The sequence below is a fragment of the Mustela lutreola genome, chromosome 1, assembly GCF_030435805.1.
Source record: "Mustela lutreola isolate mMusLut2 chromosome 1, mMusLut2.pri, whole genome shotgun sequence".
Taxonomy (NCBI): domain Eukaryota; kingdom Metazoa; phylum Chordata; class Mammalia; order Carnivora; family Mustelidae; genus Mustela; species Mustela lutreola.
The window spans coordinates 231,236,063-231,253,056 of record NC_081290.1 but is presented as its reverse complement, the minus strand read 5'-3'; the positions used below and the strand labels follow the sequence as shown (position 1 = coordinate 231,253,056).

The following is a 16,994-nucleotide window of genomic DNA, read 5'->3' as shown; positions in this document are numbered from 1 at the left end:
TCCAGGATTTTATTGGATTTATGTCTCACATTGAGGTCTTTTATCCATTTTGATTTTATTTTTGTGTATGGTGTAATGAAATGGTCCAGTTTCATTCTTCTGCATGTGGCTGTCCAATTTTCCCAGCACCATTTGTTGAAGGTACTATCCTTTTTCCATTGGATATTCTTTCCTGCTTTGTCGAAGATTAGTTGACCATGAGTTGAGGATCCATTTCTGGGCTCTCTATTCTGTTCCCTTGATCTGTGTGTCTGCTTTCGTGCCAGGACCATGCTGTCTTGATGATTACAGCTTTGTAATAGAGCTTGAAGTTTGGAATTGTGATGCCACCAGCTTTGGTTTTATTTTTCAACATTTGTTTGGCTATTCAGGCTCTTTTCTGGTTCCATATGAATTTTAGAATTATTTGTTCCAGTTCTGTGAAAAACATTGATGGTATTTTGATAGGGATTGCATTGAATGTATATACGTATTGAATGTATACTGCATTGAATGTATAGGTAGCATAGACATTTTCACAATATTTGTTCTTCCAAACCATGAGCATGGAATGTTTTTCCATTTCTTTGTGTCTTCCTCAATTTCTTTCATGAGTGCTCAATAGTTTTCTGAGTACAGATCCTTTGTCTCTTTGGTTAAGTTTTTTCCTAGGTGTCTTATAGTTTTGGGTGCAATTGTAAATGGGATCGGCTCCTTAATTTCTCTTTCTTCTGTCTCATTGTTTGTGTATAGAAATACAACTAATTTATGTGCATTGATTTTGTATCCCTCCACTTTGATGAATTCCTGTATGAGTTCTAGCAATTTTGGGTTGGAGTCTTTTGGGTTTTCCCCATAGACTATTATGTCATCTGCAAAGAGTGAGAGTTTGACCTCTTCTTACTGATTTGAATGACTTTTATTTCTTTTTGTTGTCTGAATGCTGAGGCAAGTTACTATGTTGAGCAGCAGTGGTGACAGTGGATATCCCTGCTGTATTCTTGAGTTTAGTTCTCTCAGTTTTTCCCAGTTAAGAATTATATTTGTGGGGTGCCTCATGGCTCAGTGGGTTAAGCCTCTGCCTTCAACTCAGGTCATGATCTCAGGGTCCTGGGATCAAGCCCTGCATCAGGGTCTCTGCTCAGTAGGGAACCTGGACCCACCCTCTCCCCTGCCTCTGTGCCTACTTGTGATCTCTGTCTTCAAATAAATAAATAAAATCTTTTTTTTTTAGGGATGCCTGGGTGGCTCAGTTGGTTAAGCAGCTGCCTTCAGTTCAGGTCATGATCCCAACGTCCTGGGATCGAGTCCCACGTTGGGCTCCTTGCTCAGCGGGGAGCCTGCTTCTCCCTCTGCCTCTGCCTGCCATTCTGTCTGCCTGTGCTCGCTCGCTCTCCCTCTCTCTCTCTCTGATAAATAAATAAAATCTTAAAAAAAAATAAAAAAAATAAAATCTTTTTTTAAAAAATGCTATTTGCTGTGGGCTTCTCATACATAGTCTTTATGATATTGAGGCGTGTTCCCTCTATCCTTACAGCGTGAAGATTTTAATCAAGAAAGAATGCTGGTACTTTGTCAGTGCTTTTTCTGCATCTATTGAGAGGATCATACAGTTCCTGTCCTTTCTTTAGGTAGTGTATCACATTGATTAATTTGCAGATATTGAACTATGGTTGCAGTCCAGGAATAAATTCCACTTGTTTGTGGTGAATAATCCTTTTAATGTACTGTTGGATTCTACTGGCTAGTATCTTGGTGAGAATTTTTGCATCTGTGTTCATCAGGTATATTTGTCTGTAAATCTCCTTTTTGATGGGGTCTTTGTCTGGTTTTGGGATCAAAGTAATGCTGGCCTCATAGAGTTTGGAAGTTTTCCTTCTATTTCTATTCTTTGAAATAGCTTCAGAAGAATAGGTATTAATTCTTCTTTAAATGTTTGGTAGAATTCCCTTGGGAAGCCATCTGGCCCTAGACTTCTGTCTGTGGGTAGATTTTTGACATCTGCTTCTGTTTCCTTGCTGGTTATGGGTGTGTTCAGGTTTTCTTTTTCTTCCTGTTTCAGTTTTGCTAGTTTATACTTCTCTAGGAATGCATCCATTTCTTCCAGATTTGTTGGCATATACTTGCTCATAATATGTTTTTGTAATTGTATTTTTTCAGGGTTTGTTGTGACTTTTCCTCTTTCATTCATGATTTTATTTATTTGGACCCTGTCTCTTTTCTTTTTGAGAAGTCTGCCCAGGGATTTATCAATCTTCTTCTTTTAAAAAAACAGCTCCTAGTTTCGTTGATCTTTTCTACTTTTCTTTTGGTTTCTATTTCATTGATTTCTGCTTTACTCTTTATTAAATCTCTTCTCTTTTGTGTTTAGGCTTTGCTTGCTGTACTTTCTCCAGCTCCTTTAGGTGTAAGGTTAGGTTGTGTAATTTAGACCTTTCTTGTTTCTAGAGAAAGGTATATTACCTTTGCTGAATCACAAAGATTTTGAACAGTTGTATTTTTATTTGTTTCCATGAAGTTTTAAAATTCTTTAATTTCCTGGGGCGCCTGGGTGGCTCAGTGGGTTAAAGCCTCTGCCTTCGGCTCGGGTCATGATCCCAGGGTCCTGGGATTGAGCCCCACGTCAGGCTCTCTGCTCATTGGGGAGCCTGCTTCCTTCTCTCTCTCTCTGCCTGCCTCCCTGCCTACTTGTGATCTCTGCCTGTCAAATAAATAAATAAATAAATAAATAAATAAATAAATAAAATTCTTTAATTTCCTGGTTGAACCATTCATTCTTTAGTAAGATGCCCTTTAGCCTCCGTGTATTTCAATTCTTTCCAAATTTTCTCTTGTGATTGAGCTGCAGTTTCAAAGCATTGTAGGCCAAAAATATGCAGGGAATAATCCCAATCTTTTGGTACCAGTTGAGAGCTGACTTGTGAACCTATATGTGATCTATTCTGGAGAATGTTCCATACACTAAAGAAGAATGTGTATTCTGTTGCTTTAGGATGGAATGCCTTCAGTATATCTGTGATGTCCATCCCATCCAGTATTTCATCCAAAGCCCTTATTTCCTTGTTGATCTTCTGCTTAGATGATCTGTCCACTGCATTGAGTGGGGTGTTAAGGTCCCTTACTATTATTGTGTTATTATCAATGTGTTTTTTCATTTTATTATTAATTGGTTTATGTAATTGGCTGCTCCCATATTTGGGGCATAAATATTTACAATTGTTAGATCTTCTTGTTGGATAGACCCTCTAATTATGATATAGTGTCCTTCCTCATATCTTACTACAGTCTTTGGTTTAAAATCTAATTTGTTTTCTTAAGATCCTAGTACCTATAACCCTGGAAGATTCCAATTATTCTGCACAATAAAATTTACAAATTTAAAAAAAAATAATAAAATCTGTCTGGGGCACCTGGGTGGCTCAGTTGTTAAGCGCCTGCCTTCAGTTCAGGTCATGATCCCAGGGTCCTGGGATTGAGCCCCACCTTGGGCTCCCCCGCTCAGTGGAAAGCTTGCTTCTCCCTCTCCCATTCCCCCTGCTTGTATTCCCTCCCATACTGTCTATCAAATAAATAAAATCTAAAAAAATAAAAAAATCTAATTTGATATAAGGATTGCCACCCCAGCTTCCTTTTGATATCCATTAAAACAATAATTGGTTTTCCACCCCCTCGCTTTCAATCTGGAGGTGTCCTTGGGTCTAAAATGAGTATCTGGCAGATATCAATGGGTATATCAATGGGTTTTGCATTTTTATCCAATCTGATACCCTATGTCTTTTGATTAGGGCATTTAGCTCATTTATATTCAGAGTAAACATTGAAAGATATGAATTTAGTACCATTGTAAAGTACCTGTAAAGTCACTGTTTCTGTATATTGTCGCTGTTCCTTCCTGTTCTATGTTACTTTTGGGCTCTCTCTTCGCTTAAAGGATCCCTTTTAATATTTCTTGTAGGGGTGGTTTAGCAAATTCTTTTATCATTCCTTTTAGCAAACTTTTTATCATTCCTTCTATTTTGAATGATATGCTAGCTGTAAAAGTATTCTTGGCTGCATATTTTTCTTGTTTAATGCCCTGAATATATCATGCCAGTCCTTTCTGGTTTGCCAGGTCTCTGTGGATAGGTCTGCTGCCAGTCTGTTTCTACCCTTGTAGGTTATACACCTCTTGTCGTGACTTGCTTTCAGGATTTTCTCTGTCTCTGAGATTTGCAGGTTTCACTGTCATTTGTCAGGATGTTGACCGGTTTTTATTGATTTTGAGGGGTATTCTCTGTGACTCCTGGACTTGAATGCATTTCATTCCCCTTATTAGGGAAGTTCTCTGCTCCAATATACCTTCTGCTCGCCCTTCTTTTGGGATCCCAATTACCTTAATATTGTTTTGCTTTATGTTATCACTTATCTCTTGAATTCTCCCCCTCATGATTATCTTTTTTTATCTCTTATCTTTCTCAGCTTCTTTATTTTCCATCATTTTATCTTCTATATCACTGATTCTCTCTTCTGCCTCATCTATCCTAGCAGTTGGAGCCTCCATTTTTATTACATCTCATTAATAGCCTTTTTGATTTTAACTTTAGATTTTAGCTTTTTTATTTCTCCAGGAATGGATTCTCTAGTGTCTTCTCTGCTTTTTTCCCTAGCCCAGTATCTTTATAATTGTTATTCTCAACTCTAGTTCCAACTTATGTTCATACAGATTAGGTCCCTGGCAGTCAGTACTGCCTCCTTGTCCTGGTTTTCCATGACCAGGTAGGTTCCTGAGGGCTCGGAGCCTGTATGCTGTTACCTTGATAGAGTGGGGCAGAGCTGTGTGGCCTCTGTGTCCCTACTCTGCTCTGATTTCTCATGACACAAAATCTTTACCAATATAACACTCTCTAGAGTGTTATATGGTCACACTGTGGACAGGAAGCACAAAGAAAACACTTGTCAAGGTTACATGGGACAAAGATGTCATCAGAACTTTGAAGGCTACTCCCAGACTCATCCTGCCTAGAGGCAACACTGACACAGGGCTGGAAATGGCTTTGATTCTTCCTCACCAGCCTCAATTCCATCTACTTAGTGGGTCCTGGGCTGCCTCTAGGTAGGGTGCAGAGGGGGACAGGCAAACTGGATTTCACTCCCGGCCCTGCCACAGACTTCCTGGATGTTACTACTCATAACTCCCCTGCAGGCTGCTTGAGGACTGAGTCATTGGTGAATGTATTTGAACTCACTGCTTAGGAATCAGGGTTCCAGGATTGCTGCTGCTATGGCCACCAGGCCCAGCTGGGCCCATATAGAGCACACCTACCTCCCCAAACTGCCTACCATCCATCAGCAAGTGTGGCATGCAACTCTTCTGTCTTTTGAGTCTGGGTTTGGGCTAGGATACATCCAAGCTTCTGAGAGTAACTGGCCACTTTTATGGAGGGATGTCAGAGGTACCAGAAAAGGCCCCCATGCTGTCGATATCAAATTCCCCCATTCAAAGCACATCCAAGCTTTAGGTTTTTTCTTAAATGTGGTTTCAGTAGCACCAGTCAGACATTTAAAAAACCATCAGGGAGGGTGCCCGGGTGCCTCAGTGGGTTAAGCCTCTGCCTTCGGCTCAGGTCATGATCTCAGGGTTCTGGGATTGAGTCCTGCATTGGGCTCTCTGCTTGGCAGGGAGCCTGCTTCCTCCTCTCTCTCTCTCTCTGCCTGCTTGGTCTCTGTCAAATAAATAAATCTTTAAAAAATAAAAATAAAAAACCACCAGGGAGAATGCAGCAGGAGCTGCCCTTGAGATGTGGAATCTGGACCAGGGTTCTAGGGAGCACCTCTGCCGTCCTTAAGGAATGTGGGCCTTGGAATCAGCTACACCTCAGGCATATGCCAGGGGCCAATCACTTCGCTTCTCTGAGCCTGTTTCTTACAGCAAAGATTACAATCCTGGTCTTGTGGGCCTTATGGAAACAAGATGAAGTGGACTCTGCCCTGAGGCACGGCTGGTGGAGGGGTGGTGCCAGCTGCCCTCTGCGGACAGTGAGCAAGTGGATGAGGGAGTGTGGTGCCCGTGTTGTCTCCTCTAGGCCAGCAGCAAAGCCTGCCTCTAGCCTTTTCATGGTGAGGCTCTGAAGGAAGTGTGCTTTTAGGCCTGATGGAAGACCTTTATGAGATTTCTATTACCTCCGTGATCTTCGGTGCTACCTCCTATGGTAGGCAAAGCAGGCTGGCTTGGCATATATTCATTTTATAGGCCGTGAGGACTGGTTACTGAATTACTGAGGCTTACAGATATGCTGCCCAGTGGTTTCTGCCACCTCCCCAAGCTCCTCACTGTCCCAGGATCATGCCCAGAACCATGATGGAGCCCGGTGGCCTTGTGTCCATCCTAGTATCTGGGACATAAGGCTGGTGAGTGGTATCAGCTGACATGCCTAGGGCAACAAATTGACCCTTTCCTCTGGTGCGTTAACAGGGAGTCCTGCCTCCCAGAACTAACATGAGAATTAGGGTGCAGGAGGGTTAGTCCTCCATTTATGCTGATTCCCCACAGCCCAGCAGACAATAGCCCCACTGGGCTGCTTACCACCTTCACTTTGGCTCTGTTCATGGCACCCAACCCTGTCTCTCTCAGGGACTGAGACCCCAGCTCAATTTGTCAGATGCTAGGAAGTAGGTGAGGAATCCTGGGCCCTCCTTCTGTCTCCAAGAACCAGTCTAATATCCTGGACCCCTTGCCAAAGCACTGAAGGGCTGAGCCTCCAGCTCTGACCAGCGGGGAAAGAGCAGTAGTATTAGCTGCTTTAGGCAGCTGGAAGAGGGGAGTCATATTCTCTGAGCCTGGCTCTACAGCTGCCCAACCCTTTCCAAAGGACTCTAGCACTGGTCCCTGCGTGAGGAGTCCACAAGGGGAGAGAGGAGTCTGACTGGCCCCCGTTCAGTTGCTGACTTCCTATATGTCCTTGCTTGCATGACTGGTCTCAACCTTCATCTTCTTCCAGCAGCTATAAAATGGGCCTACCTCTGCACGAGATGCCTCAGCATCCCGGGACTTCAGAGTACCCAACCCCTTGAAACAGATATAAAATCTGCTTTCCTGTCTGAGGACAGGTGCTAGGGACAGGGAGGTTGACACCGTGTGCAGCCTAAGTCCTGTCTTGGCACTGCCTCCTTGGGATCTTGAGCCCAGGGAGAGGCTGAGACTCCAAATGAAAGTATCCTCAGGTTGAGGCCACCTGTTTGCCTTGCAGCATGTCCCACCAGTGCAGGAGTACCACCCACTAAGGGCATGACTGGAGGACAAGAAGTGGCCTGGCTTTGCCTCACTAGGTCTGGGACTTTGAGAAGGTTTCTCATTTGTAGAATGGAATAAACTAAGTTCATAGCATCTAAGGTTCCCAAGTTCTCTAAATCTTCCAAGAAGCAGAGGCAATGTAGGGTAGACTGGAACACACCGACTTTGCAGATAAACAGGGGCCAGCTAGAGGGTTTAGAAAGGCAGGTGCTAGAGTACCAGGCATGGGTGATGTGACCTGGTGCAAGTGAAGCTACTGCTGCCCCGGCTGCTCCTTCACTTGCCATCTAAGCCCTGGGCCCGGTCTGGGAAGAGAAATGGACAGGATGACCTCTATGGGCCCCAGATTGGATGCTGGCAGCAGAAGGTGGGTCATACCTTTCTAAGTTAGGTGCCAAAAGGGCCCACTGGACCAAAACCTCTGCTAAGAGCTATGAGAGAGGGAAGAGACACCAAGGTTGAACCTGTTTTATGGGTGACATGCTGACTGGGCTGGGCTTGGGGGCAGAACAAAGAGCTGGGCTTAACTTTTCAAGCAACTGAAGGCTTGGGATCCTGGCTGATGCCAGTCCTCTTACAGTGTTAGCTGGGGTCAACTCTATTGGGACTGAGAGGCGATGGGGAGATGAGGTAGGGAAGAAGGGTGAGAATGTGGGGAGAGGAAAGGGAGGTGGTGGGAAAGGGAGTAGAAGGAAGGGGTGAGGAGAGAGGGAAGGGAAGCACGGCCTGGATAGAGCTGAGCCAAAGCCAAAGCTAGAGGTGGTGGGCTCAGCAGCAGGAGACGCTCAAAAGGGAGCCTCGCGGGAAGTTCGGGTAGCCATGAGGGCCCGTTTGAGCTGCTCATAGGTGACAAACATCACCACGTTCCAGGAACCCAAACGGAGAAAGGAGGGCATGAACCTAGAAGAGAGAAAACACAGGTCACAGAGGGTAATCTGGTGACTCCTGAGGGCACTCCCACCTCCCACTCACCCATGGTATCCAATCCAACCCAGCTGCTCTGCCCCCAAGGAGGCTGAGCACTCAGGGAACACAGGCCCACAGTTGTGTGGCTGTCAGCCAAGAATCCCCCGGGAGTCTCCATTTTAGTACCGACAAAGTAGGGATGACAACTCTGGAAGTAGTTAAGAGCATGAGAAAATGCTGGTGAAATACCAGGACCAGGATCAGAATAGCTTGACACCTGGTTGCAGGTAGTTCTCTCCTATCTGTGTGTAGGTATGGGCAGCCAGGGGGCTTCAAATTGGATGGGACGGATCAAAGGCTCACCCTTTGTAGAAGGCTCGAGGACCCTCCTTCTGGAGCATGGTGAGGGCACAGTGGCCAGCGCTGCTGTACTGGCCCAGGGCAGAGTTCATGTATCTTGTCTTGACCACATCGACAGGGGAGGCGATGACAGTGGTGCAGAAGCCCGCCCCGAAGGCGGAAGTGAAGTGGCAAGGGAGGTCATCTGCCAAGGAGGAGCGGGAGAGGCAGTCAGGACTCCTCACCCCATCATTCCAGAAGGAAAGGGATTATTAAAATAGCTTAGGGGTCTGATGGTTTTAGAGAGAGACACTCCAGCTGGGACTTCTCCTGATGACCTAAGACTCCTTTTGCCTCAGTGCCTCAGTGTGCAAAGTGGGAGCTACATCCTAGCAGGCTTCAATATGGTAAATCTAAACTCATTCCACAAGCATAGGGGAAGCAGGATGAAAAGATGTAGTCAGTCCTCAGGCAACCAGACTCCCGCATCTGCTCCCAGATGGTAGGAAAGACGAGACCCAGCACCAATTACTCTAACTCACCTGTCATGAGGTTGGCCTTCAGGAGGGCATCCTTGATGAGATCATAGGTCACCAGCTCAGCACAGTTGACAATGGCATTACGAGCAACATTGGGAGAGGTTCCTACAGGAGGAAAGAGTACCAATGTGGAACCAGAGACTAGGGGAGAAGGAGGATGTGGGAGAAGAAACACCTGATACACAGACACAAACCTTTCCAGAGTCCTCGGAACCCTTCCTCTCGGGCGATGGTCTTGTAGGCATCAACAGTGCTTTGGTATCTCCGGCCACTTCCAGCCTGGGCTTGAGCCTGGAACCGTACCTTTACTACATCTGTGGGCTGGGCCACAGCCACAGCCAAGGCACCTGTGGTGCTGCCTGCCAGGAGGCGGCTCCCGATGCTGGCATCTGTGGGAAAACCGTGGGGGTCAGTGCCTGGGGGGTTGGACTCACTTTCCACCTCTCCTCACCAAAAGCATCTCATCTCTGGCCTTTTGGGAATAGGATTCAGATAAGCTCTTGCTCGAAAAACTCTCTGCATCAAAGAAAAGTAACACTGTGAAGGTCTATTACTTGCTATGCACAGGGTCACAGCAAGGAGCAGGACAAAGTGAGACTTAGCTCAAGAGGTTACATGCCCTGAGAAATCACAGTCCTTTCCATTTGACAAATGTGAAAACCAAAGCTCAGAGAGAAGTGGCCTTCTCAAGGCCTGGGACCTGTTAAGACTTGGGATCGCATGCCAGATTTATTTCTCTCTCTCCTGTAATCTTGGGAAAAGCCAACCTTTTGATCTGGGTTCTCAGTTTCCACATGTGTAAAATGGAGGGTGGGCAAGGCATGCTGAGGAGATGAAATGGAAGAGTGGTCTTGGAGGCAAAAGTCCTAGCTGTGTTTTTCTGGTTCCCCATTGTGTGCTCTTGGCCAAGTCCTTTCCACCAAGAAGACTCAAGTCTTTTCATCTGGAGATGATGCCATCTACTCTCAGAGCAGTTGTGAGGATTGTCCTGGGACAATGCCCTGCAGAGCTTAGCACAGCCCAGGTGTTCAGGAATCATTAGGAATCAAGGTCCCTTCCAGTTCTCCGTTCCTCTGACTAGCCTAAGGATCTGGAAGCCTAAAGGGGCTATGCAGCAAATCATCAATCAGGGATGATTTGATCAATCATCACAATGAAGAAAAGGCCAAGGGGCCTATGGCCCAGTCCCACACTCACGCTCAGAACCCTTGGTGTAGAACTGCTTGACAGAGTCGTAGAGGCCGATGCGGACGGAGGCAAAGCTCATTTGGCGCTGCAGGCCGGCGACCAGCCCACTGTAGAGGCTGCGGGGGCCCTCGGTGCGCACCATGGTCAGAATGGTGCCCAGCACGCCGCGGTACTGGGTGCTGGCCGCAGCCCGCACTGGCCCCTGCCTCTCTCCTTGGATCTGCAAGGTCAAGGTGGGTGGTTATGGATAAGGCAGGTTGCACTCTCCATCTCCTGCCATCCCTATGTTCCAAAGTTTACAGTTCTAAACATGTCCCTGGCCCTTAAGTAGTCTGTATTTTGGGGCAGAGCAGACCAGACAATATCAAGAACCCCAGGCTTCATCCCCTCACCTGCAGCCGGACTTTCGCCGTGTCCAGAGGAAAGGTGATGAGATCTGCAATGCACGCAGCTGTGCCAGCCCCCAGGAACTTCACCGTGGCAGTAGGGGGTACATCTGTAGCCTTGAACCCAACCATAATGCTGATATCCCGCTACCTCCCAGGAGATGGAAAAAGAGTGGTGAATGGAACACTTTCAGGCAGCAACAAGACGAGACAGAGGAACTCTGCCGGAATCTAAGCCAAGGAGAAAGAAGTCCCATTAGCAGCAGTATGCCCAGTCCTTCCCTGCTCACCACGCCACCCCTACCTTCCCTGACAGTATCACGTCCCTAAGCAAGAACCAGAGCAACCTCGTGAGCTCTGGAGAAGCAATTCCTGCTTGGGGAGAACACATCTTGTGAAGCGGCCTCTCCTTTTCCCGGACTTACAGGGAGAGTCCAGCTCCTGGCTATCTTAGTGGGATAAGTCAGTGCCTCTGAGTCAATGCCCCAGCTTTCTGTCTGCTGGGTGCAGAGAGCTCACTGCTGATGCCCACATTCCTGCTTCCGCAGGTCCGGAAGACAGGCAGAAGTGGGGAAAATGTTGCGGTCAGACCAAGACCTGACAGGCACAAACTCACAGGCTTATGCCCTGGATTTCTTAAGCAGGAGAGGTTCCTACAGGTCTGAAATTGCCTAAGTCTAGGGGAAAAAAAAAAAAAAAAAAAAAAAAAAAAAAAGAATGGCAAGGCCAGTTCAACCCTTTCCAAGCCCACTATTCTCATTCTCTTCCCAAGCCTGCACACTGGGGCTCTCTAGAGTCATTCCTTCAAGACTGCTTTGCTGGGTGTTGATTTACTGAGAGGCAGGAGACAAGGTCACCCCAGAGGGCCCTTACTGTCTGGCATAGGGGATGGGCAGGTAATTCAAGCTGCATTTGGGGCCTGCAGGACATACTCTCAAAATGGGGAGGGAACAACTAACTCCATCAGGAGAGAAGAAAGGAAGAGTGTGTGATCAGAAAAGGTGATATTTAGCTGGGCCTTGAAGGATCCTGGGCAACTCTCAGGGGTGAGAGCAGGTACACAGGCCCTGGACTCTCTCCCCCTGGACTACTGTGTGATGCCAGGAAAACTGGCTCCTTCTCTGGCCAGTTTCCTCTCCTTCAACACAGGGGATCCACCATCTTCACAGGAAGGGCAGGCTTGGGGAGGTGCAGGTCAGAGCTCTCAAGAGTGAAACAGGAAACCAAACACTCCATTTTGTTCTCAAAGTTGGAACAACACCCTTCTCTGCTGCCCCCACGGGCTGGGGAGGAAGTGAGCCCAGTGGCCCAGTGGGGGAGGGTGACCTGCTTCTCTCTTCGCTGAGCTCACTTCTCTGACTTCAGGAGCAGCTGCTCTGAGCCCAGCCTGATTAGCCACCCTTGTCACTGGGGCCATGAGCAAAATGCTGGCCAGCAAGAGGAGGATGTGGTTGGAGTCCGTTGAGTACACAAAGACCCATGGAAGCAAACAGCTGCTTCCTCCTGGGCTGCTCACTCCAGGGGCAAACAGTGAAATCCAGAGGCTCCTCACCACTCAGCTGTACTCAGAGCTCCTACAGGCCAGACCTGGTCTTATTTGAGTTTTCCTGAAACCTGGCCACATGAGGCTCAGTGAAGATTGGGAGTCATACGGCAGAACGGGTTGATGAAGGTGCTTCAGATGCCCCAGGTTCCCTGTCTGACCTAACTATCCCCCAGGACGTGTTCCATACCTTCCCCACCCCCCCAGGGGGAGCACTGTTAGCTCACTCCTCAGAGCAGCCCTGTGAGGTGGCTGCCTTACTTCCATGTCAGAGGAGGGAGCTTAGCCAGAGCCACGTGTAAAGGCTCCAAAGCTTATGCAATTTGCTTTGCACTGGTGTCCAGAACATTTCTCTCCCACTGTTTTCTCAGCCCCGGCATAGGTAGGGCTTTTGCAAGGAAGTCTAACACCCAAGTTCTCTCATGCCAATCTGACAGTTCTGAGAAGGTTCAGGCAAACCATATCCCTTCTCTGGGGTCAATTGTATCCTGACCCTGACCTAGGCTGCAGTGCTGTGAAGGCCAGAGAAGAACAAGACCCAGCCCCCGTCCACCTCCAAGATAGGTGCACAGAGGCTCACTTGCCATTTCAAATGTTGCTGTGGGTTTGCCCAGGTCCTTCAGAGGCATGAGTATGGGGTCATTGGTGGTAAAGACCCTACTAAGAAGTGTAATACTCAAGCCTGGAAAGAGTCTATCCTAGCTCTGCTGCAGACTTCCAGGATGACCAAGGGCTAATCACTATCCCATCTAGGCTTCAATTTCTTCCTTTGTAAATATGGGGGACCACCATCCCTGGCTTGTCAAGGTCAGCTTAAAGGACAGAATGAGACCAGGAATATATGAAAGTGCTTTGAGAACTCTGAAGAGCAACTTCACTTGGGGGGGGGGGTATTTTTGCTAATATTCTACAGACGCCTGGCCCCAGGCCAAAAGGCTGCTGCTGTAGGCAGCAGGGGACTCCTGCCTCAGACTGGACTCTTACCCGGATTTGTATGGTCTCACGCTGAGGCCTCTGAAGATCAGGCTTCTCTAAAGGCATCCCATTCTTCAAAGCTGCCAGTAGCTATCATGGCCCGATCCCCTTGGTTTTCCATAGAAAATGGCTGGGAGACGAAACACCTAATAGACATACTATGTGTCCTGTGGATGAGGGCAAAGAAGAGAGTTTATTTATTTTAGAGAGAGAGAGAGAGAGATCATATGCCTGGGGGGAGGGGCAGAGGGAGGGAGAAAACCTCAAGCCCGCTCCCTGCTGAGCACAGAGCTCCATACCAGCTGGAACCCACACCCCGGGATCCTGACCTGTGCGGAAGCCCACAGTCCAAGGCTCAACCGCCTGAGCCACCCAGGCGCCCCAAGAGGATGGTTTAGAAAGGGAAATCTTTCTTAAAGGATCACACTCCAGCAAGGAAAGAGCCACCTGCTAGAGGCACAAAAACCCACAGTCCTTAAGCTGGGAGGTGGGGAGGAGAAAGGGAACAGGGTCCATTTCATCCACGGCAGCCGGGGACTAATTAAGTGCACAAACTGTGTGTGTGTGGGGGGGGGGATGAACCCAGGAGTACCCCCTCCCCAGTCGGCTTGGTATCACGCATTTACTGCCTTCGAGATTTCTGCTTTAGTGGCACTCTGTAGAAGCACTCCCCGACACAGCCGACTCTGACGAACGGAACTATTGTAAAAACGTCATGATAGGTCAAAGCCTCTCTTGGGAGTCCGCTAGGCCCCAGGTGCGGACTGTGAGGAGGATAGAAGGGCTGGAGGCAGGCCCTACTCAAAAACTCAAAACCTCCTCTTCCTCGGGAGGGGAAGGCCATTCAGATCATCGTGGACGCGCGGAAGACCCCCAACCCAAGCCGGGGCTGGGCATCCAGGACGAGCGGAGAGAGTGGAAGAGGAGGCTTCAATTACAGGCAACTGAACCTGAGCGGTAAGAACAAAAGGGAGAGAGGAAAAGAGTGAAAGAAGAGAGATAAGGAAAAAGAGGAGAGAGAAGAAAAATACAAGATAGGCTGGGAGAAGAGGAGGGAAGTTAAAGAGAGGGAAGGGCGCGGATCCGCGTCGCCGGGTTGCAGGCTTGCCGCAGGTGTAGCGGGCGCAGGGCTGGGGCGGGCGGGGCCCAGGCTCACCCGGCAGCAGGGAGAACACGAGTGCCGGCGGCTCTGTTTGTTGGCTGCGAGCGCGTGGAGGGAGAGCAGATGGTACTCGGTCCTAGAGCGCCGCTGGCGAGCTTGCAGTGGGGGTCCCCCGGGCCCGCTGGGCGGTTTCTGTCTGGGGGGCGGGGCCTGCGGGGGGCGGGGCCTGCGCGACGGAGCCTGTGGGCTCTGGTGGGGTCGGGGGAGGTGACCTTCTAGCCCCCGCCTTTCCGCACGGGCAGTCACGCCCAAGGTTCTCTGCGCGTCTTCCTCCACTCTCCTGCCATGCAGGCGGATTCCCGCGTTTACCCATTCGTGCGCCCGCAGGGTCACTCCGTCGCTCCGCCTCATATCCCCCTCCCCCGCGGTCTGCCAACCTCCTGCTGAGAATGGCAAGGCTGACGACTGGAAAGGAACAGAGCCTGTCCAGGGTCACACAAGCCTCTCTACCCCGGCACCCCGCCAGGGTTCTTTCTAACAGCGCCCCCAGAGGGTCGGGTGGAGAGCACTCCCTGCTTCACCCGCCCAGTCCGCGACCCCCCGACCAGGCAAACAGGACGCCCGCCTCCCGCCGCTCTGGCTGGGCGGGGCCTCCCGCCCGCTGGCGATTGGTTAAAGCCTCCGCGTTGCCCGCGGAAGGAGCCAATCAGGGCTGCAGCGGCCGGTGGCGGTTAACCGCCAACGGCCGCGCGGCGCGGCTGGTCTTCCCTCTGTCTCCCGCCGCACCCCTGGTTTGCCCTGGGGACCCGGGGGATTTTCCGACCTGGGTGGGAGGCGGGCGCAGAGCGTGACGCTCCCGCCCCCACTTGCAGCGGAGTGCTCGGGCCGGCGCCGCGCGAGAGCGTAGGCGGAACAGGGTCCGGGCCTGCTGCTCGCCCAGCCCCGAGATGAGAAATTGATTTAGATGAGATGAACCTGGCTCGTCTTCAGGGGGCCGGCGGTCTTCTCGGGGCGACAGGCACGTAAAAAACCAGCAGTTGGGTACTGTGGCTGGAGCAAATATGGCGTTTGGGGAGTAGAAGGAGATAGGACTCCTCTTCGCCCTAGTACGCCTCTCTGTCCTTCCTCTTCTCATCTTTCAGCCTCTCAGGACTGTTTTGAGGGATTGACTGAGGTAGTGGAAGCGGTTTTACTGACTAGATTGTAAAATTCTCGAGAGCAGGAAGCTATTTTCTATATTTTTATTATCACAACATTCCAAGGGGCGACTAGAGGCTCAGTGCGTGCCTTTTGGGCTGCTGCTGAAGATGCGTGGAAAAGCGTAATGGGAGGATGGGGGGAGATGAACATTTGCTGACTACAATTACCAGGTTCACGTTCAGTGTGAATACTTAGCATAATCTTGCGAAGCTGATATTAACCTAAATTTTACAGATGAGGAAAGAGTCCCAAAGGGGTTAAATCAGCCACCTAATGTCACACAGCTAGGAAGTGGTGAGCCGCGACTTAAACCCTGGTTTATCAGGTTCCATGCGTTTGTTTTCTGAATTGTCCACAAGCAGAAATTGTCAGCTGAGAATAACTGGAATGGGCCTGTATAATTATAGCAGGAAAGAAAAACACCAAGCACGTGGTCCTGGCAGAAGCAGAAAACAAAAGTGGAAACTGAGAAGTCAAGCCAGAGAATTTTTTCTGGCCCTGTGGAGGCTCCCATCCACTAGCTGGTCTAGCTTTTGCACAAGCTTCTGTCTGTTGCTGTGACGAAATGATTCCCAGGATGTCCTGTGACTGGTGGTGAAACTGCTGAACTTGAGGAGACAGAACAGGATGCATCTAAAGGCCTGAAGAGGAGAGTGTCACCCTGACTGCCCAAATGGAAGAATCTGAGTTCCAAAGACTGCATACCCATGAAATGTTTAATCATTCCTGGCAAAATTCAAGGGCTGTTAAAAGGATCACGGGTGAACACTTAAAAAGAGAAGTAGAGATTTCCAGGACCCTGCGTGGACCCCTTAAGAACAAATCCTGTTAAATTCTCTAGGGGTGCCTGGGTGGCTCAGTGGGTTAAGCCTCTGCTCAGCAGGGAATCTCTCTCTCTCTGTCTCTCTCTCTCTCTGCCTACTTGTGATCTCTGTCAATAAATATAATCTTTTTCTTTTTTAAAAAATAAATCTTAAAAAAAATTCTCTCAACACAAGAGTTTGAAAACAAAAAAATAAACAACAGAACCCCCAAATGCTCTTTTATTTTGGATGGAGCCAGGCAGATTAGAGTAATGCTATAGACACTGTACCCCTGGACTTTTAGCAAGCCTATTGTCTGAGTTGTTAGAGATCTTGTAGACAGATTAGAGAATGTATACATACAGGTCAGTGCATTTTAAAAACTTGTTTCACATCTGTTTCATTGAATATATATATATATCCCAGTTTAGTTGTAAATATATGTGCCAATAATTAAGCTGACGAAGTTTATAATGTTGATAATCATACCAGAAAACAGTTTACTGTATTTACAGTTTTGGAACTTTAAAATTTTAAATACAGGAACGTCTGGGTGGCTCAGTGGGTTAAGCCTCTGCCTTCCGCTCAGGTCATGATCTCAGGGTCCTGGGATCCAGCCCTGCATCAGGCTCTCTGCTCATCAGGGAGACTGCTTCCCGTCCCCGCCCCCCACCTGTCTCTCTGCCTACTTGTGATCTCTGTCAAATAAATACATAAAACCTTAAAAAAATTTAAATACAATCTATTTGAAACACTGAAAATGA

General features: G+C 48.5%; 1 protein-coding gene across 1 annotated transcript; it reads right to left on the bottom strand.

Annotated features, from left to right (window-relative positions):
• Positions 1-7,702: 7,702 nt before the first annotated feature.
• Positions 7,703-14,437, bottom strand: UCP2 (uncoupling protein 2). Its single transcript, XM_059132943.1, has 8 exons — positions 14,282-14,437; positions 13,135-13,292; positions 10,614-10,838; positions 10,231-10,441; positions 9,228-9,422; positions 9,037-9,138; positions 8,519-8,699; positions 7,703-8,149 (listed from the first exon to the last, which is right to left on the bottom strand). The coding sequence occupies exons 3-8, from the start codon at positions 10,737-10,739 to the stop codon at positions 8,035-8,037; spliced, it is 930 nt and encodes a 309-aa protein (XP_058988926.1). The 5' UTR covers positions 10,740-10,838; positions 13,135-13,292; positions 14,282-14,437; the 3' UTR covers positions 7,703-8,034.
• Between the last annotated feature and the right edge of the window lie 2,557 nt (positions 14,438-16,994).

Coding starts and splice junctions, on each gene's coding strand:
- UCP2 (XM_059132943.1), bottom strand. CDS start 10,739: ATGGTTGGGTTCAAGGCTACAGATGTACCCCCTACTGCCACGGTGAAG. Junction 9,139..9,227: donor GTTCCGAGGACTCTGGAAAG/GTTTGTGTCTGT, acceptor TTCCTCCTGTAG/GAACCTCTCCCAATGTTGCT. Junction 8,700..9,036: donor GAAGGCCAACCTCATGACAG/GTGAGTTAGAGT, acceptor CCTCCTTGGCAG/ATGACCTCCCTTGCCACTTC.